General features: G+C 38.4%; 1 protein-coding gene and 1 pseudogene across 1 annotated transcript; one reads left to right on the plus strand and one right to left on the minus strand.

The window, feature by feature from the left end:
• Nucleotides 1–5528: 5528 nt before the first annotated feature.
• map2k6 (mitogen-activated protein kinase kinase 6) lies at nt 5529–26385 on the minus strand. Its single transcript, XM_088437397.1, has 12 exons — nt 26009–26385; nt 17592–17661; nt 16419–16467; nt 16228–16341; nt 16032–16151; nt 15845–15961; nt 11707–11758; nt 11485–11612; nt 10434–10511; nt 9918–10057; nt 9646–9691; nt 5529–8220 (listed from the first exon to the last, which is right to left on the minus strand). Exons 1-12 carry the CDS (start codon nt 26025–26027, stop codon nt 8143–8145), a joined length of 1011 nt encoding a protein of 336 aa, XP_088293523.1. The 5' UTR covers nt 26028–26385; the 3' UTR covers nt 5529–8142.
• LOC148410246 (uncharacterized) lies at nt 13252–14236 on the plus strand (annotated as a pseudogene).
• Nucleotides 26386–26503: the final 118 nt, after the last annotated feature.

Genomic DNA, 26503 nt, shown 5'->3' on the forward strand with positions numbered 1-26503 from the left:
AGTATATTTGTTAATTTTCAGCGATAGTGAAGGTTAGAAAATAAAAATTGCTCATTTTGCCTCTTCTTATAACAAACTGGGTCAGTTTTCCAATGATCTAGTCAAAAGCAGCATTATAAAACAAAATGCCGCTTTAGCTTTGCTGGCTTCATCACCTTGTGAGCAAGCAATTGTAGACTCAAATACAAAAACAACAAAAAAAAATTGTTACAGGTAAAAATATATCAAACTGGTTGAATTGATTGCTTCATTGATGAATCGTGAATACTTAAACAATTTAATATAAAATAAAATGAACACAGATGTATATATTTTTGATTAATAATCCAATGTTGTGTCCTTCCCTGATGTTCCAATGGCTTCTATCTAGGTAGACAGACAGCGAACATGAAATGAGTGTAAGTCTTCTTCAATTGAGTTGTGTCAGTATTACAGGTCTCACTCATTTATATCATAAAACTGTAAAAAAAAGAAAATACTGTACACCAAACATAACTCAGGTACGTCCCATATGTAAAAATGATATCTTATTACCATGGATTAAATCAGTCATATACGTAAATGAATTACAAATGTTATTCCTATCAGTACAAAACATTAATTGCTGTTGAAAGATAAACTAAATCAGTTCTGAAACACCCACATTTCAAGGACCCCCTGCAGTCAGGCCACAGACCCCCGGGGCTCGCGGACCCCATTTTGAGAACCACTGCTATGGTGTATTGACATGTATTTTTACAGTATTTTTGGAGCATGTGGCTGCATATATTTAATAGCTGTTGAACATTTTATAAAACATCTTTATGACTCAAAAGAAGTGTTTCTGAAGCCATTGCTTTTTTTTTTTTTTTTTTATATATATTCAAGGAAAGTGGTCTCCCAAAAATTAAATTATGTAATTTCGCTTTGCGAGACTGTTGAAGGCATGCATTCATGGAAGAATCTTTTATTCCAAAGAGCACAGAAGTCCCTCTAAGGCTTGTGACCAAAAAAGGTTGTGGTTACGACAACCGCAGCAGAAGTGCACTTCAATTTCTTGTTTGATGCTATATAAAAACCAATTGATCGTGTCATTTTTTTTTTTTTTTTGCTTTTACTTTGAACATTTAATTTGTCTCTTTTTCAGACTTTGATTCTTAAGCCTAATGTATCTTTGTTTTTTTGTCCCTATGTTACTACCCCATGTACCTAAAATAATATAAGTTAAGAATTCAGCAACACTCATTTTTAAACCTCTTTTTCTGTTGTATGACATAGCAACGAGAACCCTTTTAATTTTGAATCGTAAAATTAGGGCTGCATGATGGCCAAAATAATAATCATGATTTTTTTTTTTTGGTCAATATTGAAATCACAACTATTCATCATGTTTGGTCAAACATATCTACAGTATTTATTGCCCTTTTTTAGACAAGCAGTATATAAATAAGACTTCAAGGCTTGATACTTACAAATAATAATAAAACACTAAAATAAATACAGTAAATAATTTACTTACTTGCTGAGTGCTACCTAATGAGAAAAATGTAGCCTAAGTCTACTTGGAACTAAGCACATTGTTTGTTCACTTTTAAGCAAATTGTAATCAATTAGCAGTCAAAATATCATTTTCGATCATTTCAAACTGAATTTATTCCAATTTTTAGCCAATTTGATTTTTCAAAATGGGTCTCAATTGACAGCTAGCACGGTATATATTAGGAATCAGGCTAGAAACTCAATGCCATTTTACACTGGTAAATAATATATTAGGGTGAGAAAAGCATTTGCTCTTGTCATCCAAACATGTGGGAAATATTTCCCCCTGGTGGTAGGATGACAAAGTGCTCCAAAAAGGGTCACTTTTTAAATGTTAATATTGCAGAGGATCATGTTAATTAATCGTGGCAGTGAATATCATGATCGCGATTAAAATTCGATTAATTGTGCAGCCCTAAGTGAAATCTAATAATCCTGTTAAATTTTGTAACATAATTGACCACAATATGGCTATTCCACGTGACAAACTGTTTGCAGTTTATTGCAGTGCAATAAACCAGAGGGTGTATTATTGGAAACATTTACTTTTTTTTTTTTAAATAAAGGGGTATAGTATATTTCTACTTTCTACAGTTAAAAGGCTTCTTTTTCAGAATGAAACAAACAACATGCAAGAAATAATGACGTTGGATACCACTTTTCATCAGACCGATACCAGTGCAAGTACTCAACTAAATAGTAACTGACTGCAATACCAAGTACTGATACCACTAGTACTTTGGATAGACACCCCCCCCCCATGACAGATCATATTCAAGAAAGACCTACCGATTCCAATAAAGCATTTTAGAATTACTGAACGATGTTACAGAAATTATTGGCAAATTTCTGTTCTTCTAATTGGTCATTTGTAGCTCGTGATCGTAAATCTGCTCTAAGAACGCGGCCAATAGTAGTATCAGCTGCTAGGCAGAGTACCAATACCTTGAAATAATCCCAGGTATCAGCCCAATATGGATACTTGGTATCGGTAGTCACCAGTAGTAAGTAATACATTTGTATTTAAGTTTGCTCAAAATATGACTCTCTTCCCACAGGTAAAGTTATCAATTTAATTCTCATAAGATGATGGCTTTTTAACCTGACAAGTGAACTGAAAACTAAGACTTTTTTTTTTTCTTGGGGCGGGAATAAGAAAAATTTGTTCCAGGGCGTAACCAGAACATTTTCAATGGGGTGGCCAGAGATTCCCCAAATTAGATGATTGTTTTGTTTTCATTATTATTATTTCATATTAAATAAAAATGTGCTGTTAATATAATTAACAGGCAGGGTATCGGAACTGCATGGATGTAAAAATGGCAGCAAAATCAGAAAAATCACAGAAAATTCAAACTCTCCCCACGTGTGGGTGCGGCCACCATGTATCTCCGTCCCTGTTTCGTTTTCATGATGTTGCACATCTAAAAAATATAAACGTCATCATAAAACTGACTTTTTTCTAAAATACGGGCAGCTTCACATCGTTGAGTTCAATCAGCATTAGGATTATGAATTTTTCTCTTTCCAAGCAAAAAGTTTGAGTCCCCTGCTTCGTGCTGCATCTATGTCCATTCGTCCATGCAAAGAGCAAATTGCTTTCGGTTTATTATTTCCAAAGCTGTCCATCAGTCATGACGTCATGTGACTAACGAGCTTACGTAAGGCATCCTTTCCCAAAGTAAGACTGTCGTTGTCTTTGCTTTTGGCCCGAAGTGTGTGGCCGCCATTGAGTTTCCTCAACGTGGCGTGAAGTCATCAGCGGAGTGCTCCGCTTCGAGTGGATTTTTTTTGTTGTCGTTATTAAAGAGCGGAGGCTCTCACAGGAAAGAAAGAACGAGTCATGCAATAGAATTCTTGGTTGCCATTGTGAGGGATCACGACGAGCCGAAAATTGCGTGTTGACTTGTGTGCGCTTACGTAAGGGCCACATTTGAAGGAAGAAAAGAGAGAATACAGTTGGTACAAATATATATATATATATATATATATATATATATATATATATATATATATATATATATATATATATATATAAGGTTTCTCCTCCAAGATTAGATCATGAAAGGTGGAAAAAAAAATAAGCACGGAAATTGTCGAGTCAATTACAATTTTCCATATTAGAGCATCTAAACAAGGAGATTTAGCCGTTTTGCTTTGCTTTAAATCATCCCAAATGTTTCCAGACAGTTTTCAAATCCACAGGCTTACATCATTTTAATCAAGATAATGTTAGTTGGGTTGCATTCTGGTTGCTCAGTGATGTCACTGAGGATACAAAGTCACTTCAGTGACTTTACAAAGGACATGCATTGTCACTCACTTGAAATCCCGCCTTGCCATTTGTAAGTGCAAAATAGAGGACAGATTGGATGGATGGATGGATGGATGGATGGATGGATGGATGGATGGGTGGATGGATGGATGGATGGATGGATGGATGAATGGATGGATGGATGGATGGAGATAACAAAATGGCTCCCAAACTCAAATGTTAAGGGCAGGCTGTGTATTGAACTGATCAAAATCTTAAATCCAGCTAAGATAGACAGTGCCAAAATTCAATAAACTCACCATTCAATAATGAAATAAAAGTGTAATTTTTCATGAATTAAAAGTGTCATTAAATACATGTTATATCATTTTATCTTTTTTTAAATGTTTTATTTGAATAATGACACATTTAATTGATGACACTTTCAATTAATGACACTGTTGTAGCGTTTCATGTATTTAGTTTATCTGTCAACCTCGATCGTCAAAGTTTGATGGGCGGCTCCTAACACCTCGGTGGTTACCCTACTCTGACTTGGCTTGAAGAGCAGGGTAACCAAATCAGGTGTTGTCAGGAGCAGTATTAAATGTTTCATTAACTGTCATTAATTAAATGTTTAATTAAATAACTGGTGACGCTTGGTTGTTTGTAGAAAAATGACAATGTACCTTGACTACCATCGATAGTCATGTAATTGAGCTAACTTTTTTTTAATGTGAGAAAAAAAGATACAATATGCAGATCCGTCCACACCGCCTCATCAATCGATGTGGCCGAACAAACAAGTAAATTCCTGGTTTGCGTGTTAATTCCTGCGTTTCTAGTCACATGATCAATTGGTGACGTTTGATGTACCGTGACCACTGTCGATAGCAGTGTCGGGCAAGTTACTTCAAAACTGTAATGCTTTATTTATTACGTATTACTGTCTTTGAAATTAATTAGTTACATAAGGTTGCAAAATGCTGGCGAATCCACCGTGGAAAGCGCCAGCGTATCTTCGACCTATGACATACTCCGCCACGAGTCTCCTATACCCGTGAGCAAGAGAACGATAATTGAGCCTGCTTTGTTCTATCCCCACTCTCAATCCTCCGTGTGTTTTCTTTTGGCTAACTTTACATTACTATGGAATCGCTCTAAATGGTTAGTCAAATTACTGGTGCCATTTGGCAAAGTGGACAGCTCCTAAGGTGTCGCGCTCAAAGTGCATCTAACGGTGTTTTTGGCAAATTTGGGGGGAAAAAAAACCCCACCACTTTGTTTAAAAATGCATTTTAATTCATTGTGTTAGTCATTTGTACCGAGTAAAATATGACTTATTTTTTGTATGTAATTTACACTGCATTTCTCTACCACGTTACGGCAAAAAGTAATGCATCACAGAAATTACATTACTTTTGTAAGGCATTACTCCCAACAATGGTCGATAGGCATGTACTAATGCTACCATTTTTTTTAAACAGGAATAAAAAGCGTGCATACTGATCAGAAAACATTTTATATCTGCATCAAGAAAAATGTATTTTGTTCAATTAGTTTGATGAGGAAGGCAAATCATTTTCTGAGCAGTGGAAATAGCATTTCATGATTTTATATTAGAATTCCAATTATAGCTGGATGTCAACAAAAACCCAAAAGAAAGTGTGTGGAAAATCATTTTAATTGAGATAAAGAACAATCAAACAATCCATGATCTCCCAACACATAATTGCATTCAATAAAAGCATCCACATACTGAACAATAAAGCCTTTATTTTGATTTTTTTTTTGTCTTTGTCTTTCCACAGTTCAAGTTTGTCAGTCCCACCTAATGAAGAGGTGGCAAGTATAGTGAAGGAGTAAGAGGTAGAGCAAGTGTTCCTTTCTCGTTGTGATCCGTGTAAAAAAAAGAAAAGGAAAAAGTCACTTTGACACATCAAGGGAAGGGCTCTCCAGGGACTCCCATTATTTTTTTTTTCTTTTTATAGGAGAAAAATGAACAGCAGCTAGTTTGCGATGTTGCTAACTTTCCCTTATTCTTATAAATACTCTTGACTTTTTTTGTTTTTTTTTTAATTGAGGTGGCACTACAGTGTAAACCAGAGCAACACTTCTGACATGCTCACAGTCTGCGCACACTCGTGGGTGAGGGAGTGCGTGTGTGGCGGGGGGGTCCTGATGCGTGACTCTGCATAGACGCGGGGCCGAGCTCTCAAGGAAAAGAGCGCAGAAACCTGAGCAGCAAATCCAAAATAGGCCGGTCAGCTGGCCCGGCCACAACATAACTTTGTGTGTGTTTGGGTGGACTGTATGTGTGTGTCACACTGCATTAAAACAAACTACTACCAAACACTCGGTCACTCAGCTGCACTGTCAGGGTCACTGACAGCGTCACATTTATATTTAAAAAAACAAAACAAAACAGTATTTACATCTTCAACATATAAATTATTCCCCCTAACATACTGTGTGTGTAAGGCATAAGAAGGTCTGGGAGAGGCAAAGCAAAAGTTGGTGTGTGACAAAGAAATGAGACCGAGGCGGAGGCCACCATGTTGGTACGGGCCTCTTTTTCAGGGTTCTATTTTTTTTTTTTCTTCTTCTCCCTGCAGCAAATCTGTCACTAGTCTTTTCATGGGACTTTTGTGCAGACCACACTTTAATCCTGCACTTTGTGCTTCATTTTCAGATTTTTTGTGTCATATGACGCTATAAAAGCCGGAAAAAGGCACGCTGACAAATAGAGAAATACAGATGCATGGAAGGGCTCATGGGGAGTAAACATTTTTGATAGGCAAATTAGTTTTTGCCGTTTTTGTAAATACATTCTAACGTACATAACTCATTAAATCCCAAAGGTGTCTTTCCGATACCCAGGTATTATATCCTAGGTACTTACGTTTTTTTTTTTTACCTAACACAAGGAAAACCATCTTTTATGCGTGAATTAGTGCATGGGATTGAATGTCTGAACTAAAAAAAAAAAAAAAGAACAAAAAGGTAAAATTATGTGTTTGGGATTGAACTGGGTAATCTGCTTTAGGCATTTAGTTTACTCGTACCTTTGAGCCTATTTGCAATTTTGTTTGAACAAATGTAATTTTCAAACGTTAGTATAATGCCAGAATGCTTAAAAAAATGTTTTTCCTTTTCAGTTGCACAAGTCAATTACTTTCTAGTTATGACACCATGTTTGATATTTAGCCTGCCAGTACGTTCGAGTTTATATGCAAACTCCTTTGAACTTACTTTACTTTTAAACATATCAGTCTAATGTAAGCCAAAATAACATTTTCCTTTTCACTGGCGCAAGTCAGTCACACTGTGGAATTATAGGGAGGTGGGGGCGCTATGTTTTTAGCATTTGGCCTACAAATATGTTCAAGCCTATTTGCAAACTCCTTCGAACATATTAAAATTTCACACAAATAGGGATAAAGTTAAAATGCTCAAACATGAGCAGTTTCATGTTCACTTGCACAAGTCAAAAACTGGGATTATGGGAAGGGGGTTGCTACGTTGTTATCATTTAGCCTACAAGTACACTTGAGCATATTTGCAAATTTGAACAAGTTTGAAAATCAATAATGTTTACTCCACATTGAACAGAATATTGTTGAGATGTTCCACAACACGATGTTGGAGAACTTATGAGCATCAGTCCCGCTTCTGTCACACCTCTGTCACTGCCTCATATGCAGACTCCAAAAATAAGGAAAAATAGCCAAAAACAAAGGATTTTTTTTTTAAAAGCAATCCAAAATAAAATCGTAAAGCAGGTCAGAAAAAAAAAGCACACACACACACACACACACACACACCATTTGCTGGCACACAGAAGGAGCAGCTGTGAGCTCGATTAAGCAGCCACAGAAGACTTCCACGCGGTATCCATAGCAACAACGGAGAACCCGAGTCGGGCCAGGGCGGGTTGGGATGACCCCCGCCATGAGAACACCTCCTCCCTCCATCAGAATAAAATTTACACGCACGTTGACAATATACAGTATGAAGAGATGCTGATCGTGTAAGTATAGCTTCTGGTAAAAGATTGAAATTGTTGAGAATCGAGTCAAAGAAAATGGCTGGCTCTGTAAAAAGGGGGGAGGGGCAAAAAAAAAAAAAAGTTTTAAGCATTTGAGTCAAACCTCTCCAGTTGCTTTGAGAAGCACTCCGCTGCTCCAGTGCTGCAGTCAGTCGTCAGGCCGCGCCCTGCATGAGAGTCTGTCATTCCTGTAGCCGGGGCGGGGCGGGGCAGGGGGTGTGAAATTCTCTTTATTCTCAATTTTTTTCCTCTCTAAAAACAAAAATAAGAAGGGAGGCCATCGGCGCAGAGGACTGAAGAGGCCCCGCCCCTCTAAAAGCCATCAGTTGTCCAGAACGACCTTGACGAAACTGGCCACGTCTGTCTCTTTGGAGTCATGCAATGTAAAAAAGGGATGTTTCTGCGGCGGAGAGAAAAGAAAGATTCAGCGCCACCTTCAGCCAAACTTCATGGTAATCTTTCAAAAATCCTTCACAAGGCCCAATGTAGTATTTTAGGACTTTTCATTGTGATTGGTTCGTATTGGGCATGCCCTGATCACATTATTTATCCTCCTTAGAAAACGTTTGATTGCAAAGAACAAAAATGATCTCACTGGGTCACTTTGACCCTTTGGCGTAATTAGTCACCCAAGACATGTTAGACATGTGGAGAAATCCAAATCCGACAGTCATTTATGTTTATTTCTCCAGAACAGAAATCATATATCTGGGTCAATATGACCCAGAGGTGTGAATACATATCCAAAAGTGTCAAATCTTTTTTTTTTTTTTTTTTTGAACCCACTCAAAGGAAAGGCAATACAGGGTGTCCAAAAACTCTCTTTACCATTTAAAAAAAAATATTAAAAATGCAATTGATTATTTTATTCAAATTTGCTCTATTGCATTCAGTGTTTATTAGTTTTTTTTTTTTAATCACACTGCATTTGTGTGTTTCAGCAAAGGATTACTGATGCCATTGCCACAATTGATGAGGCTATGCTGCAGCGAACATGGCAAGAAATCGAGTACCGTCTTGATGTGCTCCGTGCAACTAATGGTGCCCATGTAGAAGTGTATTAAAAGAGGTAAAAAAAAAAAAAAAATCTTTAATAAACGCTGAATACAATAGAACAAATCTGAATAAAATATCAAAACGATTGCATTTTTAATACATTTTTGAAATGGTAAAGAGACTTTATGGACACCCTGTATTTTAAACCCGAGCGTTACACTTTTTCTTCTTGAATAGTAATAATAAAATGGGTCAATTTGACCCAGGCCGTATTTAGTCGCCCAAATTTATCAGAAATGTGTGAAATCCAATAGTTTGTATTTCTCAAGAACCGAATAAATGTTTTTGGTTCAATATGACTTGGTGGTGTGACTCCTTTTTGTTTTTTTTTAATGTAAACCCACTCACAAATTAAAGGCAATGTTTAAATGATACCCCGGTGTTACGTTTGTTTCTCTGGAGTAGTAACAACATCGTGGGTCAATTTGGCCAAAGGTCATGTGTTTTTAATCAAAAGTTTGTGAAAATGATTTTGTGTGTAATCCTACTAGCTAACAAATTGTGTAATCCCCCCCCCCCCCCTTTTTTTTAATTTTCGTTTATTTGTGGAAATTCTCGTTCAATTTTAGCTATATCATAAATTTTCGTTAACTATGATTTCCTTCGTTCGGCATTTCAACTTCATGTGCTCAAACTTAAAACCCAATCTATCTCCTCCACAAAAAGACTTTTGATCTCCTAAAAAAAACTTATTACACAACTACAGATTATCATAAATTAAGTGATAAAGATGATTTGTCAGTCCAATACTTAGTCCAAACATACTTACCATTAATTCTGTATAGGCTGGTCTCTTATTGGGCTCCTTTCCTAAGCTGTCAAGACACACGAGAGCCCTCAAGTCAATAAAGAGGAAAACGCTACCCCCTAGTGGACATTTGTATATTTTGCTTCACTTAAGTGTAAAAAGGTTGACATTCTGCTTTTTTTTTTACTGCCTTTGAAAAGACTTTCGATATCTCAACGGGTAAAGCATAAAAACATATAATTGTAGGCGCTGTGATGGTGGCAATCATGTTTTCGTGAAGGAAGGAGGCTCACCACTTGGAAATGAAGTCTACAAAGTCTGGCGAGAAGCGATCAGCAGGCAGCTGGGGAGATGGCTCATCCACCACCTGCTTGAGCTGCTGGAAGGGCGTGCCCCACGATTCGTAGGGGAACTTCAGGATGGCCAACTCGATCTACGGCAGGAAATAAGCAATGTACGACATATAAAAATTTACACGACCCTGTTCAAATGCCATGTTATCGGGATTTAAAAACAAAACCAACAACAACAATAAAAATACATAATAACATGGCCTATAGCCTGTACATTTTTGTAATCTCAAAGGCGGAGCAAAAATAAAGTTGTGATTGCATAAATGTGCACACCCTTATAACTGGCATTAAATTTAATAACTATAATAATTTAATAACTGGCATTGGAAATGTTTTTAAGGGAAATGCTATCTTGAAATCAATTGTTGTTTTGTTTGATATTCGAACGAGCAAACACACACACAACCACCCACACACACAATCTTATGTTTGTGGTTGCCAGTGCATTGGTCTCACCATTGTGATTCCAAGACTCCAGATGTCCGACTTGACACTGTAGCCTTTCTGGTTGAGGTCTGGGTTGATGCGCTCAGGCTGAAAAACAAAGATAGCAGGTGATTTATTTTATATGTATTCAGTGTTAATATATATATTATATATATATATATATATATATATATATATATATATATATATATATATATATATATATATATATATATATATATATATACATATATACACACACACACACACACACACACACACACACACACACACACAGTGTGCCCACGTGTTACGAGATTAAGCCGTTCCGTGGTTGGGCTCGTAAGGCGAATTTACCGCATGGCGGTGATTCAAACCTACTGTATGTTAAATAACTAATGTGTATAGAACCCCAGGTAAAAACATCAAAATTGTACTTACATATTAAAAATTGGTACCAAAATAGTATAGTAAGTGCTATGCATATATAATATACATGTACACAATCCGAAAACAAAATAAATGAAAAAGTATAAAAATGATTTATTTACTTTTGAGTGCTGCTTGTTATGCCCATATTCCCTAATAAAGGTTATCTCCAGTGTCCATTTAAATCATCTTCTTACTTCCCTCTTTCATCACTAGCATCACTAGCAATCTTGGGGCCCATGGCTAACCCATTCAAGCTTGAATTAAGCAGTAAAATGCACTATAAATACCGTTTTGTATCTAGTCACAATAAAACAAAGCTTTACCATTTCCCCATTTTGAAATGAGTGAGGCCAGCCAATAGCAGACCAGCATCTCCGTGAGGAGATACCGACCAATAGCAGACCAGCATTGTGCGTTACATGGAGGGATTGACAGCAACTGAAAATAAGTGCAATTACCTAAAAACGCCTGCAGATGGAGACAAAACAACACAAATACAGCCGAGCCCCTAGGGTCATGACAGTTGTTTTTGTCGCAAAGAGGGGAAAATATCGCAAAGAGGGGATGAAAAAACTCAGAATTCCACATCACAACAAGAAAAAAAAACACACACACACACACACACAGGAAAAAAAAAAAGTCAACTGACCGCCATGTAGGGCTTGCAGCCAGCATCCATGGTCTTGGCCACGGAGTCCACCAGGTGGCCGCTGATGCCAAAGTCGCACATTTTCACTTGGCCCTGAGTGTTGATGAGAACATTGGAGGGCTTGACATCTGAACGGTGGGAGACATTTAGAGAAGATGAGCATCAACGTAAGGTGAGGACAAGGTGCAAACGTGACGTGGACTCTCTTTTCTTGGCCTTTACCTCGATGGATGACTGACAGGTTGCTGTGCAGGTGCTCTAATGCCTTTACAATCTGGGGAACAAGTGAGAGGGCAATTACAAGGAGTTTACTCCTAGGAGAATGACAATGAAGATGTCAACAAAAATTCAAGTCTAAGATCATGACATGTGATCTTGTGTCTTGACACATCTTGAAAAATTATTCAAGCGCAAGTCAGCCCAAAAAATTTACTTACAATATCTCATTTGCATCCACAAAAAAATTTAGAAGGCAACTTTTTGAATATCACAGTTGTAAAATATGCATATATATATATATATATATATATATATATATATATATATATATATATATATATATATATATATATATATATATATATATATATATATATATATATATATATATATTATATATATATATATATATATATATATATACACCCCCCATTGGTCTCAGGGTCGACGGCCATTTTGTCATCATTGTATATTTAAACTGATAAAACTATTTTCCTAGAGTAATTGTTCAGTTTGTTTACGTAAAACTGTTCAAACCTTCTAATTTCAGCCTAACATTAATTATTCGTTGATTTTTGTGGTTTTTCATGAAAACTGACACATGATCTTATGTTTAATCAAAATAAGACATTTTCAAACTTCTGCTTTTACTATGAAAGCGGTGATCAAACCAGTTTCAAAAAAGATTGGTGAGTAGAGAAATTGCTCTTGCTTGATAAATAATCAGTAATCGAAATAAAAGGTTTTTAAAAAACATTTACGAAAATAAAATATTATGCAATTATTTGACGGAATAACTGATAGAATAATGGAATCGAAAAATGTAATGTTTGCCCTACTGATTTAATTTATTTTTTATTTATTATTATTTTTAATCGCAGGTAACAAAAGAGTTCAAAAGGGCTGGTGCTCATATATATTAGAAAGCTCAAACCGGCTAATAAAAAATGTATTCCTAAGGGGTTCAGAACAAACTCTGCCCTCTCCATGTTAAAATAGCTTTCTATTATTATTAATTAAGTCATTCAATCCCAAAGACATATTTTTACGTTTGTTTAAGAGTCCAGACTTTCAATCCCAGGTACTTGTTTTTCCATGTGTTTGAAGTGTTAGGCTAAATTGGTGTGTAAGAATGGCTGCCACAAAATTAAGGATTAACGTAATCAATTACTTCATACAATAAAATAAATCAATTCTGCCTGCCTGCACACGTTTCTTCACCTCTTTTCCACACTGCATTGCTCTGGACTGTTGATCCAAATGACTTAAAATCCTCCACCTTCCTTTTCTGTTCTCCCGGTTTCTTCACTTTTTCACTTGGGTCGCTCTCATTCACACACATATCCTCAGTCTTGCGACAAACAATCATTCAACTCTTTTCCAGGGCCAACTTCCACCTCTCCATCTTCTCCTCCACCTGTTTCCTACTCTCATTACAGACCACAATATTATCTGCAAACACCAAAGTCCGGGAGATTCCTCTCTAACCTCGTCTGTCAGTCTGGTCCATCGCCATAGGAAAAACAAGAGGCTCAGCGCCGATCCATGATGCAGTCCCACCTCCATCTTGAACTCTTCTGTCACACCTACAGCAATCTCAACACCGTCTTACTGTCCTCCTACACGTCCTGCACTGTTCTAACATACTTCTCTGGGCCTCCTCATACATGACCAGATCATCCCTGGACACCCTGTCATAAGCTTTTTCCAGAACTACAAAAAGAAAATGTAGCTCCCTCTGACCTTTTCTATCAACATCCTAAAACACTGCATCTGTAGTGCTCTTTTTTGGCATGAAACCATACTGCTGCTCACATATGCTTACTTCTGGCCTTTGTCTAGAGTCTTTCCCATAACTTAATTGTATGGCTAATCAACTTTATTCCTCTGGGGTAACAACTCTGCATATTTCCCCTGATCTTAAAAATGGGCACCAGCATGCTTCTTTTCCATTGTCATTCATCCTCTCTATTTTAGATCCTGTCCAAAAACCCAGTCAGAAACTCCACTGCTCCCTCTCAAAGGCACTTCCATACCTCTACAGGTACGTATATCATCAGGGCCCAGTCCCTTTCCATTCTTCATCCTCTTCAACGCCCTCCTCATTTCATCCTTACTAATGTTTCCTACTTCATGTTCCACCACAATCACCGCTTCTGCTCTTCATTCTCTCTCATTTTCCTCATTCGTCAACTCTTCAAAGTACTCTTCCCATTACACAACTGGCATCATCAGGATGTTTCCATCTCTATCCTTGATCACCCTGACCGCCTGCATGTCATTCCCATTTCTCTGCCTTGCCGACCTGTATAGGTCGGTCTCTCCCTCCTAAGTGTGCCCCCTAGCATTGTAAGCCCTTTGTTTCGCCTTTGCCACCTCTACTTTTGCCTTACGTTGCATGTGCATGTACTTACGTCTTCTCTCTTCAGTCCTCTCACTGGCCCACTTCTTCTTAGCTAACCTTTCTCTGCATACTTTCACCTATCGCTACTTTGCAATCACTGATCTCCTTAAGATTGCGCAGTGCATATAATGTTATCAATTACTTTAGTACGTTGCCCAAAGAAACTCATTAATTTAGAACTTCAATAGGTAAAATAGCAGATTGCCGTATTTTTCGAACGCACCGGTATATAAGCCGCAGCAGCAAAAATTGAGCGAAAAACAATATGAAACTTAAATTTTCTTCATTTATTTTTTTTAATTGTCTACAAACTGCAACATCCTCTCTTTAACAGACTGAACATGCCTGCATATTTAGTCCCAACATTATACGTATTTATATAAAATGGATGGATATTGCCAACAGAATACTGCAGAGTTAAATAGCAGTTCAAACTCGAAATCAATACTTCGATAGCATTCTGTCTCCCATTGTTTACAGTAATTGATAGATTATTTTAGTGAACATTGCACACACTGCAAATAATATATACAATCAAACATTTATAAATACGATCATATATACTATATACAGGATATATAATTTACACGTCAGAAACTTTTATACAAGATCGTATTCAATTTATACCTTTTTTAAAATATTTTTAATCATATACAGTGGTACCTCGGTACTCGACCATAATCCGTTCTGAGGTGGTGGTCGAGCACCGATTTGTTCGAACACCGAAAGCAATTTTCCCATAAGAAATAATGGAAAGTATGTGTGCACAAGTAAATGTGCACAAGCAGTACATGATAAAGATAAAGATAAAGATAAATAAAGCATTATAAACCATTTTGTATAATTTACTTACGTTTTGGAGAGTGGTTGATGGCATACAGGAATGGATGTGGAGAGGACGGGAGGGAGTTACTCCTTCCATGATGACGCTAGCTAACTGCGACGCGAGGTACACCGCGTTCATATTTTGCTATAATTTCCTTCTTCGGTTCAATAGTGGTCCTCATTGATTTCCTCTTTGCCTTCCCCTTATCACTGTCTTTCTTTGGACCCATTATTAAGGGCTAGAGCAACACGAAAAAGTTTAAATCCGGGAAGAAATACTCGAACAAACGTCTTACTCCGCTGGCAGTCTGAGTTGAACTGGCGCTTACCCGCTGGCCGAGAAGGGCCGAGGAGCGCGTTCGGGTCGGCTCGGCTCGGCTCGGCTAGTCGAGAACCGAAAATCTGTTCGAGGTCCGATGCATTACCTACTTGAATTTTTTGGTCGAGCACCGATTTGGTCGAGTATAGAGGCGGTCGAGTACCGAGGTACCACTGTATTTTAAAACTCTTTTTGAGCGCAGCCCTTGTTTCACCTTTTTTCAGTTCTATTTCATAGTTGTTCCATAAACTGAACACACATTTGCTTGACCGGTGGGGAAAAACCAGCAGATAAGCCGCACCAGACTATAAGCCGCAGGGCTCATGAAAAAGTCGCGGCTTATAGTCTGAAAAATATGGTACGTACATATTTTTAATGCTTTAAGTAATCAAGTACTTTATTATCTAATTAATTATTTACTTAAGTTTTAATTCAACAGCCAGGTTTTGACCCTGCTTTAGCCAACCTCGTGAAAAAAAAAAATACTTTCAGAAGAACCTGGAAATTAATGTTTTGATTTTTACAAAAAAAAAAAAAAACAAATGTAAAAGGGATTTAGGGTTGAACGAGTTAATTGCTAACTCATTACTTACAGCTACGGTGATCTTGCCCAGAATATCCTCGGGTATGGTTTTTCCTTTCTCAATGACCTTCTTGTAGAACTTATCCAAGGAGGTGTCCATCAGCTCCATGCAGATCCAAACATCGCCCTGAGAAGCAAAAATCTGGGTGAACACACCTCATGACGCAGAATGAAAAAGTCTTGCGCATGAGAGTGACCTCTCTGAAGAGGGCGCCGTAGAAGGTGACGGTGTAGAAGCAGTCCACCGTCCGCATGGAGATGTCTAGGTCCATCAGAAGCCTCTTCTGCTCCAACGTGTTGACAGTGGCTCGAATCCTCTGTTGATCACAAATCACGACATTGTTTCATCCAATCAGAACTTAACAGGTTAATGCCCTTTCTGATGTAGCCTACCTTGACAGCCATGATCACACCGCTGGGCACATGTTTCATTTTGTACACGACGCCATACGCCCCCCTGCCCAGCTCGGCAATCTGCTCCAAGTCGTCTGCTTTCACCACAAAGTTCTGGGCAGCCGTTATGTGACAATGGGAATAAATGTACTCATTTTGGGGGGGGGATAAATCAACAACATCGAGTTTACCTGATCTCCGATCGTGACGCACGCTTTAGAGTCGAGATCTCGAGGGGGCCTGCGAGAAGAATCACGTTTAGATCCTCGAGATTTTCAAATGTGGGTACGTCAAGAAACTTCAGGGGTTCCCTGAGATTTTAAAAGGGTTTCTGCAGGTATCAGCAAATCTAGTTTATTGCTTTTTAATATTGTGAAAGAAACGGCACATTTTCTTTTCAAATTAAGAGAAAATTACTGGAACGTGACAACTTTTTGCTAAATTGTGTTAATATTTTATGCCTGTTATTTTAAGTTTCATACGGATGGGCACTGTCTTTAGGGACAAAACTTTCCATCAGACAAGCCAGAAATAAAACTGATGTCGTTGCCAAATCGATCTTCGAGAGTTGCTGAATATTATACACCTAGACCTAAAACTACAAATGTAGTTGCAAAGTTTGAAATCTTTTTATTTTTTTGTAAATCCAAAAATAACTTATACTAGTCAGGGGGGGGGGGGGCCTGGCTGAAAATACATTTGACAGGGGGTACATTATTAAAAAATGTTGATATCCATAATGAAGCCTGTTTTCCGAGCTCTCTGAGATTACATTAACACTGAAGCTCAAAGACACAAATCAAAGACACTTGTGGGTCAGATCTCACAAGGGAAAGGAACAACTCCATGCGCACTGACTGCAATGCTTCTGAAGTGAAGCCAGTCCTTCCCCAACCACAAAATAAATATCAACACTGGCCAGAGGCAGCACCCAAAAAAACAACAACAAAGACTAAGCCAAACAAGGCACAAATCTCTAATTAATAAAAGATAAACTAAATCAGTTCCAAACCACCCAAATTATTTCACAGTCCCCCTGTAGTCTTTGAGAAGCACTGAATTAGAGAAAGGAAAAATGAAGCTTCATAAAGCACTTGTGATTTTTTTTTTTTTTAACCCCTCTAGATGGTGCTCTTGGTCTTAAATTTCCACTGTATCTTTAAGGCAAAAGTACCATCTAGAGGAGTCAGAAAATATCATCAGTGCTTAATGAAGCTTAATTTGTCCATTACTACTATAAACCTTCTTACGGGTCAACTTATTTTGACCTTGTCTAATCTTTTTATATTACAGGACATTTTTCAGTGTGCTGTCCTTGAATAGAAGACTAAATGAATACAGATAAGATAAAGAGATAGCCATACGTTGCTACTGCTGGTGGGGGCTGCGCAAAGACTTCTTTGGCCAGCTTCAGCCCAGGGTTCTTCTTCTTCCCTAAAAAACAAGACACACCATTACTTACGACGCAAAAGCAGAAGCTCTGTTGAGCCTTTCTCAAAATTCTGTACATTTTCATTCTCATTTCTCATGTACAACACGGGATATTGAATATCAACGTAACATTGCCAATGCCAACTGACGTCACATGCACATTATGTCCGAACGTACTTGCAAATATGTGGGAACATACTTGAAGACCAAATTCTGAAAATGCAGCATTTGCTTACATAAAGCCATGTGGCGTTGACAAGTTTGCGCCGTAGCCTTACTGCAAAAAAATAAAAAATAAAAAATACTATAGTCTTGGCATTTATCTTTCAAGTATTCCTGAATAAAAACATAGCATTTGTTACTATAATTTATCAGAAAAAATGCAATATTTTTAGCATTTAGCTTAGAAGTACGAACGAAAGTACTTGGAAATGGGTTCAAACACAGTTGAGGTTAAATGGTAAAAACATAGTTTTTTTTTTTTTTCTCCATAATGCCAACAGGGGTGAGCATACCATGTGGCAAAGTCCTGGGCAAACATTTTGACTGGAGGGCCGCATAGGGTTCTAAAATTTGACAAAATGGCTGGTCCAGGAGCCGACGGATGGAGTTTTTTAATAACCCACCTCATCAGGGAAAAAAAGAGGGATATCAAGAAAATGTGTTTTAATTTCAATAGACATTTCACAAAAGCTTTACAAGTTTTACTCTCATGTCTCATGTATTTAACTATTTATTGAAATGACTCTTCCAATAATTGAAAATTAAATGAACAAAACAGTTACTGTTTTAAGAAACTGATAGTTATGTTATCCCTCAGGATATTAACATTATTGCACTCGTTAGATCAATAATTTCTCGCAAGTTCAGCAGGCCGGATAAAAAGCTAAACACGCCCCATGTGGCCCCCGGGCCGTAGTTTGTCGAGGCCTGCTGTTGCATACACGCTACGAATGCTATGATTTTTGTATTGAGCTTATAAGCACACCCAAACGTACTTGTAGGCTAAATCGTAAAAACATAACATTTGTTCCCATAATGCCACGGGGTGTATATGAGCATACCCCATGGCTTATTGCAAACCATCTATTTTTAACATTTAGCTTATAGGAACATTCGAACATACTTGGAAATGTGTCCAAACGTAGTTGAGGTTTGAGGTTAAATGTCAAAAAATAATCTAAAATTGACTTATCATCCAAAAAAATATGGTGCTTGCAAATAGGTCTGACAGTTCTTGCAGGCTCAATGCTAAAAACACAGCGTTGCCATGCCATGGGGTGATGATAATACCTCATAGCATTATGGGAAAAAAATGTCGTTGTATTTTGAGGATTTACTTTACAAATATGTTCGAACGGATACTTTTGAATGTTCGAAACCACATTCAAATATGTTGAGTGACTACGCCTGTCAAAAATGTTCACTCCACGCTTACTTAGATCTTATATCGTGTGTAATGATGATTCTAATCTTTGCAAAGGAGCTTTGGTTGCTTGATTCTGCTGTAGAGGGGGGAAAAAAAACAAAGTGTACTTTTGTAACAGAAACTCCAGCAGTGATGTGTTATCTAAGTGGTGATTAGGTGAACAACAAGCGGAGGACCTGCAACAGGAGAAGGGCGGACTAATGACTAACCGACATTGGTATGATGACCCGAATGGAGGTGGTGGTGATGTGGTGGTGAGGGGGAACTCAGTCCATCTTCCAGCATCTTTATTTTAAAGTTGGGGGGGGGGGCATTTTCCCATGCGGCGAGGTGAACCGCTGCGGCAACCTCCCACAAGGGGCTTTCAGCATTTGGGCCCATGACAAGAGTTCATTCATGAACACGTTTTTTACCAGCAGCCGCCGGGACTTCCCTTTAAGCAGAGTGTGACACAACCAGCGGAAGAACAGCTTCTCGGCACGCATGCCGCTTCCTTCCACACTTTTACCAGGGCTCGGGCTCGCTCGACCCGCCACCGGATGACGACTTACACTCAGCGGGCGCGTAATGGCTCAAGCCCGGACGATTCCGCGCAACAGAACCTCGGCTAGTAGCGAGCAAAAGGCCAGCTAAGACTCCGGAGCGGCTCGCTGCGGCAGCCGGTTCGTGAGTCACGCCACGGCAGTCAGGAGGAAGTGTGATTCAGTAAAAGCCCCGCTGGCCGGATCAAATGCAAGCAAAGGGGAGGGGAGGGAGAGACAAAGTTTGACAAATATTTCAGAGATTGCAGAGCCAAACGCTAGGCAGATTTGAGCCGTAAGCCGAAAATAGGGTGCCAGCGTCCTCGTCGAGTGCAATGGTAAAAATAGACTGCGCTTCCTCTGTGCAGGATGAAGTAAGAGCACCCAATAGCTTGCAGTGACCTGACAAATATGTCGGCCTTTAGTTAGAAAAAAAAAAAAAGTTGCATACCAAAGCTTTTTTTGGGGGCCTTCAAAACGCCTAAGAATGCATACGGGATCTGCTGCACATAAAAGCATGCACTCGCAACGTCAAGGACGCTTGTTGGCATATTTTGCAACCGGCTGCCATTTTCTTTGCATTGTGCAAATATGCCTAGTATTTTGTCCCAACTGTAAGGCAATGCACCAGCAGTTGCGATCGCAAAGTGTGCGGATAGCGTGACACGTCCGCTCAAAAGCGCAACAACTGTCAAGGTTTTTTTTTTTGCGGGGATGCTGATGTCATCGCGCATGTTTGGTGCATTGCTAAGTGTTGCCAGAGGGGCGGCGCCACAAAGAAGCTAGAATGAAAATGTGACAACACAAAGACAATCACCACCAGAAGGATTAGGGCTAGACAGATTATCGCACAATATTTGGTATTTTGACAAATATTGACATTGGACGTTTTGTTTTGTTTTTTGACGCCCAATAATAAATCAGTTTAAAACTGTTAACTGAAATAGCATTGGCTGGTTCAGTTAACTTTAAATGTGTTTCTGCTCACCATCTGCAAATTTTTGTATTAGACTGAAAATTGAAAACAAAGTCAAACTTTTTTTTTTTAAATATATTCTGGGAATACCTAATTTATTGTAGAAAGCTAAGCAAAGCTATTGATTTAATTATGTTTTGTTTTAAGACATTCTGATGCATTTACTTAAATATGTTTTGATTTTACTATTTAAGACATCCTGATGACCCAGGGATCTCTGTGAACCTTAGAACTTAAATAAAACAAGGATGTAAATGTTCAAAACTAAAAACAAAACAAAATCCAAAAAAAAAATACAGGCAAATCTGAAAAGTTGTTCAACAAACATGCTTAAAGACTTAAGACAACAACATTACGAGTTGATGTTCATACTTGTTTTTCTTTATTTTGACGTAAATTGTTCCATCTTTATATAAATATTGGGTCTAAATATCTTGCGGTCAGACTATTTGACCTAAAATAATCAGTATCATCCCTAAAAATTTTGATCTATCGCTAAGAAAAATATACATTGAAATGTGACAAAAATTTATCAACATACATGCCTGCAAATATCAACTATTTTAAAATTAACTACCATGTTGATTATCTCGTGGCTCAATGGAGTGAAAAGTCTTCATTATTAAACAATATTCCAAAATTAGCACATGAGGTAACGGTATCATTTTTAGCAATTACATTCTACACTGCAGTTTGTGTGATTTTCAGTGTGACTTTATTTGTGTTAGAACAGATTTATTCAATGCATCGTCCCAGCATTAATGAGAATTTTAGATTTAAAAAAATGACAAGCAGTAATTTGAAAAAAAAAAGTGTGTCTTTTCCTTTTTTGGTGTATCTCTGATAATGTGTCACAGTCCAATTAAACTATTAAATAAGTAAGCAAAGGGTCAAATGACTTTGATGAAGCCGGCGAACGGAAAACGCCTGGGGTGGCGCCATAGCGTCGTCGCAGCAAAGACAATTTCTGGAGTTCAAAGTGTCAATGACCGAATGGCTAATTGCCGTTACGAAGTTTCACTCAGAGTGAGTTTGTACACATCCACGCTGGATGACTCATGTGTTGATTATCTTCCACACGCCCTGTCAAGGGTGCTGCTGGGGGGGAATCCAAAGCGTCCAAACATGCCACAGCAATAGCAGACACATGCTAGCTACCAAAAAAAAAAAAAAAATCCCCTGACTTACGGGTTTTATTTGTTCTTTGAACATCATATCCTCCTCAGAGCCAGACTATTCATTTTTGTGTACTGTAGTGGACATTTGTTTTTAGTCTCAACATTGTCACTTATCAGAGCTACCCTACTAAGTCCTAGTGTCCTCAGTAGAGAACATCCTGGCCTTTCCAACGACATCTCGTGATTGGGTGGATGCAATTCACTTTTCTGTCTTGCTGAGAATGGAAAATTCACAAAACGGTGGACACAAATGAATAAGGCACGGTCTCCGGAGGATATTCACCCATTGAAATGAAGACAAAGTCCATTTAAGCCAGGGGTGTCAAACCCGTTTTTATTGTGGGCCACATTGTAGAGTTATGATTTCTAACAGGGCCGAAATGACTGTAAATCAATCAAAATTTGAAAGTTGTCAATCACTTCAAAAGAGAGATTGGGAACAAAATATGTTTGTTATCCCCCTCAAATTTTTTAAAGTTGAAGACAACTTGCAGGTTTAGTATTTTAAACTTTATGAAAGATCAGCATTTTGTGGGCCACATAAAATGATGTGTCGGGCCGGATCTGGCACATACGCCTTGAGTTTACATGTGTGATTTAACACCTTCATTGTGAGCCTCCTAGTGCTTGCGCCTTGGCCACAAGGAGGCAGTATAACTGACAGACGACACAAGGAAGAATTTGACAACTCATTAAGCTGCAGTAATTTGTCATTTTTTGCAAAGGGTGAAGAATACATTTCTTTAAGCAGTTGTCTGTTAATAATCATTAAAACAAATTCACAAAGACATGGCAAAACCTTGGCACACAGGGCAACACAGCTAACTTACTTGCTGAGTGCAAACCAATGAAAAAAAAATTAAGCCCACTTACAATCAAGCACATACTACACCAACAGGCCTGTAACAACACCTATAGCAGTCTTAAAGTTTTTTTGCAATTAAAAAAAAAAAAAAAAAAACAGGACAAAAGTACCAGAATCACTCGAAGTGAGTATGGACTTGGCAATCAAAAGGTCATTTTTGGTCATTTCAAAGCAAATTGTTTCCAATTTTTGCCAACCTGATTTTCCAAAATGGGTCTCATTTGGCAGCTAGAAAAGTACAGGTATATACAGGACAGCGGACCCCCATGTTACAGCGTCCCCCCATGTTACAGCGTCCCTAGCTTACGTTATTTTCATGTTGCAACGTGGAATACTGAGTTTTTTCATCCCCTCTTTATGGTATTGTCTCGGTTTTGCGACAAAAACAACTGTCATGACCCTGGCGGCTTGGCTGTATTTATGTTGTTTCATCTCCATCTGCAGGCGTTTTTAGATAATTACACTTATTTTAAGTTGCTGTCACACATGCCTCCCTGCAACGCGTCAGTACAATTCTGGTCTGCTATTGGTCGGCGTCTCCTCAAGGCCTCATTCGTTTCAAAATGGCGGAACGGTAAAGCTGTGTTCAATTGTGAGTGGTTACAAAACCATATTTATAGTGCATTTTACTGCTTAATTTAAAGTTGAAGGGGTTAGCCATGGGTCCCAAAATTGCTAGTGATGTTAAAGAGAGAAGAAAGAAGATGATTTATGTGGAAACGATGCTGGAGATAACCCTTATTAGGGGATATCAAGCGGCACTCAAAGGTAAATAAATCCTTTCTATATTTTTTAATTATGATGTTTTCTGATTGTATACATGTATATTATATATACGTAGCACATGCTATACTATTTTGGTACCAATTTTTAATATGTATGGACAATTTAGATGTTTTTACCTGGGGTTCTAAACGCATTATGAGCCCAACCACGGAACAGATTAATCTCGTAACACGAGGGCCCATTGTTATAGGGAATCAGGTGAGCAACTCAACGCCACTTCACTCTGATGCTGATGGGAGGCAGCGAAAAGTATCAGAATCACTCTCAGTGAGTATGGCAGTCAAAATGCCATTTTCGGTCATTTCAAACTGAATGTATTCCAATTCTGATTTTTCTAAATGGGTCTCAATTGACAGCTAGAACGGTATATTGGGAGTGAGAAAAGCAGATGCTTTTATCATGCAAACATGTGGGAAACATTGCCATCTAAAGGCTTTTAAGCTGGAATTGAAACCTGAAGTTCATCATCGCGTTCCACTCTCTCAGTTGAGGCTGTTGCTAAGGTTTATGCTTGATGCGTGAATGCGCCGTGCAGAAAGAAGACGTGCGAAATCTTGCCAGCACGCATTTTATTGCACTTTATACTCGGTGCAGCTTTCCCTCACAGTCAAACAACATTCTGCCAGTAAATAGTCTACAGTCGATTCAAACAATCAAAATTCTTCCAATCGTTTTTTTTTTTTTTTTAAACAGACTCCTCATCTCTCTCTCTAGCGCAAATGCTCACCAGGAGTTGTTTACAGTATTAAGGTCACTGTAGTCCTTTTCATCTGAATCATAAATGTGATTGTACCAGCAAACTTCCAAAGGCAATAGTTTGTCTGCCATGTTGTTCGTGCGGGAGCAACTTTGGAAGGTATGCGTTGTGGAAAATCTGGCCCACGCAGAAGGACGTGGTTGACAAAATGACGTCATTTGACGCATGGAGCCACGCAGCACACATAAATCAAGCATGCTGCTGCCCTTCTTGCAGGATTTGCACGCTTCTTATTTCTTAAGCTTAATGAAGTTTTAACCTTGAGTTTGCCCCCCTGGTGGTAGAATGACTGAAAGCACTTGATTTGTACATAGCCATCTTTTTAAATGTTAATATCGCCGAGGAACGGCTTAATTAATCGTGGCAGCCGATATTGTGATCATGATAAAAAATTGATTACTTTTGTGTATATGTGTCCGCATTTTTTCTTTTGGACGCTTACAAAAACAACAGTAAGACGTAAGGGTCATGTAATTGTTTTTATTTTGTTTCACTTTTAACTTATTAAACAAGGTAAAAGTCCATCAAGCAAAAACTGTGTTTAACACAAGCAATTATACATTGTCTACAAATGTAGTTATTAAAAAATCATCTAATCAAGATTTTCTGTTAAGGATTATTAAGCAATTTCCCCACTACCTGTGTTTAACACAAAACCTTCATAAACTTTTTATTAAAATGTCAAAATGTTTGTATTTTTGGGATATGCCGCAGGCAGCAATCATGTAGATTGCAGGCAGCAAATGGGCCCCAGGCCGTAATTTGGAAATCTCTAAGATGTAAAAAAGATTTTTAATAAAACGCAACGTTGCAAAATAATATTCAAATATGTGGGGTACGTCTATGGGCAATTGCAAACATTTTGTGAGGACTGATTGTCATGTCATCATCATAGCAAAGAAGCAAAGCGTGCAGCAGCTAGCTTGCTCGCATCCAGTCGAATGTCAACAGAAGAAGCTGCAGCACAAGTCAAAACATGCCTTGGTAGGCCAAAGGGAGCCACACTATGTGTACTCCCCCACCATGGTAACGCTAGAATGATTGTGTAACAGCACAAGCTGGTGAACTTGAAATGTAAATTGACATCATCATCATCATCATCAAGTGTGTGTGTGTGTTGTGTGTGTGTGTGTGTGTGCGCGTGTGTGTGTGGGACGCAGAGGAAGCACCTTCATTTGATTTTTCCGATGTCCATTTTTTCTCAACCTTGCTCAAAACCCAGCATGCAACATAAAAAAAAAATACATTTAATACATAATATTCGCATAAAAACCAACTAAGGCCGGGATAGAACGTGTCTTGATGTACCGAAACTATCAATCACAACCATGAGTCATACGTCACGACGACAAAAATACGAACACCTGTAGTCGCCATTATATATATATATATATATATATATATATAAATATATATTTTAAAACGCACACAAACGAATCGCTCCTACGCGTTGACTCCAACCCTGAACGCGCATTTAGGAAAGCCCCCACTCGGAAAAAAATCACGCACATTTCCAGTTTGAAGACAATAGAGAGGCGAGTACAGAAGGTAGCAACAATGCTAGCTGCAAATGTTATTTAGCATGTCAACAGCTAGCTTCCCAACACACACGCTTTGCAGAATACAGTGAACGAGACACGAAGACTAGCTTCTTCTTGCTTTTTTTCCCCTTTTGCACCGTGCAAAGCTTTTCACCTGGCGTGCTTTCATTTCGTAAAAGGTGGCTAGCTCACAAAAAAACACTTCCGCACACACATACAGATAAATGCATTCCTAAGTGAAAAAGTAGCATGAGGGTTGTAGGTGGGGGGATAAAAAAAAATAAAACATACACATACCTCCTTTAGACAGAGACATTTCCCCTTTGCTTTGATGAGGGGGAAGGGAAGCACAAAGACTTTTTGCCTTTTTCTACTCCCTCCCTCCCCGCATCGAACCCGTACGCCCGCTCAGGATCGCAGGCTGCTCGTGCAGGAGAAAAAAAAAAAAACTAGCAGCAGCGATGAAAGCAAAAAATGAAATAAAAATATCTCGTCTTTGCGCGCTCCCAACGCCTCCGGCTGCTAAGACGAGCGTTCAGCAGGCGATTAGCAAGCAGATGCACGGTTTGGATTGAAGACAGCGCTTGCTAAACACTTCGAGTAAGTTTGCTAACAACAAAAAAACCTGCACTTTTTAGGGTGGCCAAAGTCTGACAGCTGAGGGGGCCAACAGCGTGATGACGTACTTCCGGGTGCGCCGTGGAGCACCCTGGGAGGAGTAGTTTTCTCTTGTAAAAGCCATTCAGATCGGTTTGGTGCCCTTTTAATTTTTTCTAGACTTTACACGATCAG

The sequence above is a fragment of the Hippichthys cyanospilos genome, chromosome 16 (genome assembly GCF_059441005.1).
Source record: "Hippichthys cyanospilos isolate Australia breed blue-spotted pipefish chromosome 16, RoL_Hcya_1.0, whole genome shotgun sequence".
NCBI lineage: Eukaryota > Metazoa > Chordata > Actinopteri > Syngnathiformes > Syngnathidae > Hippichthys > Hippichthys cyanospilos.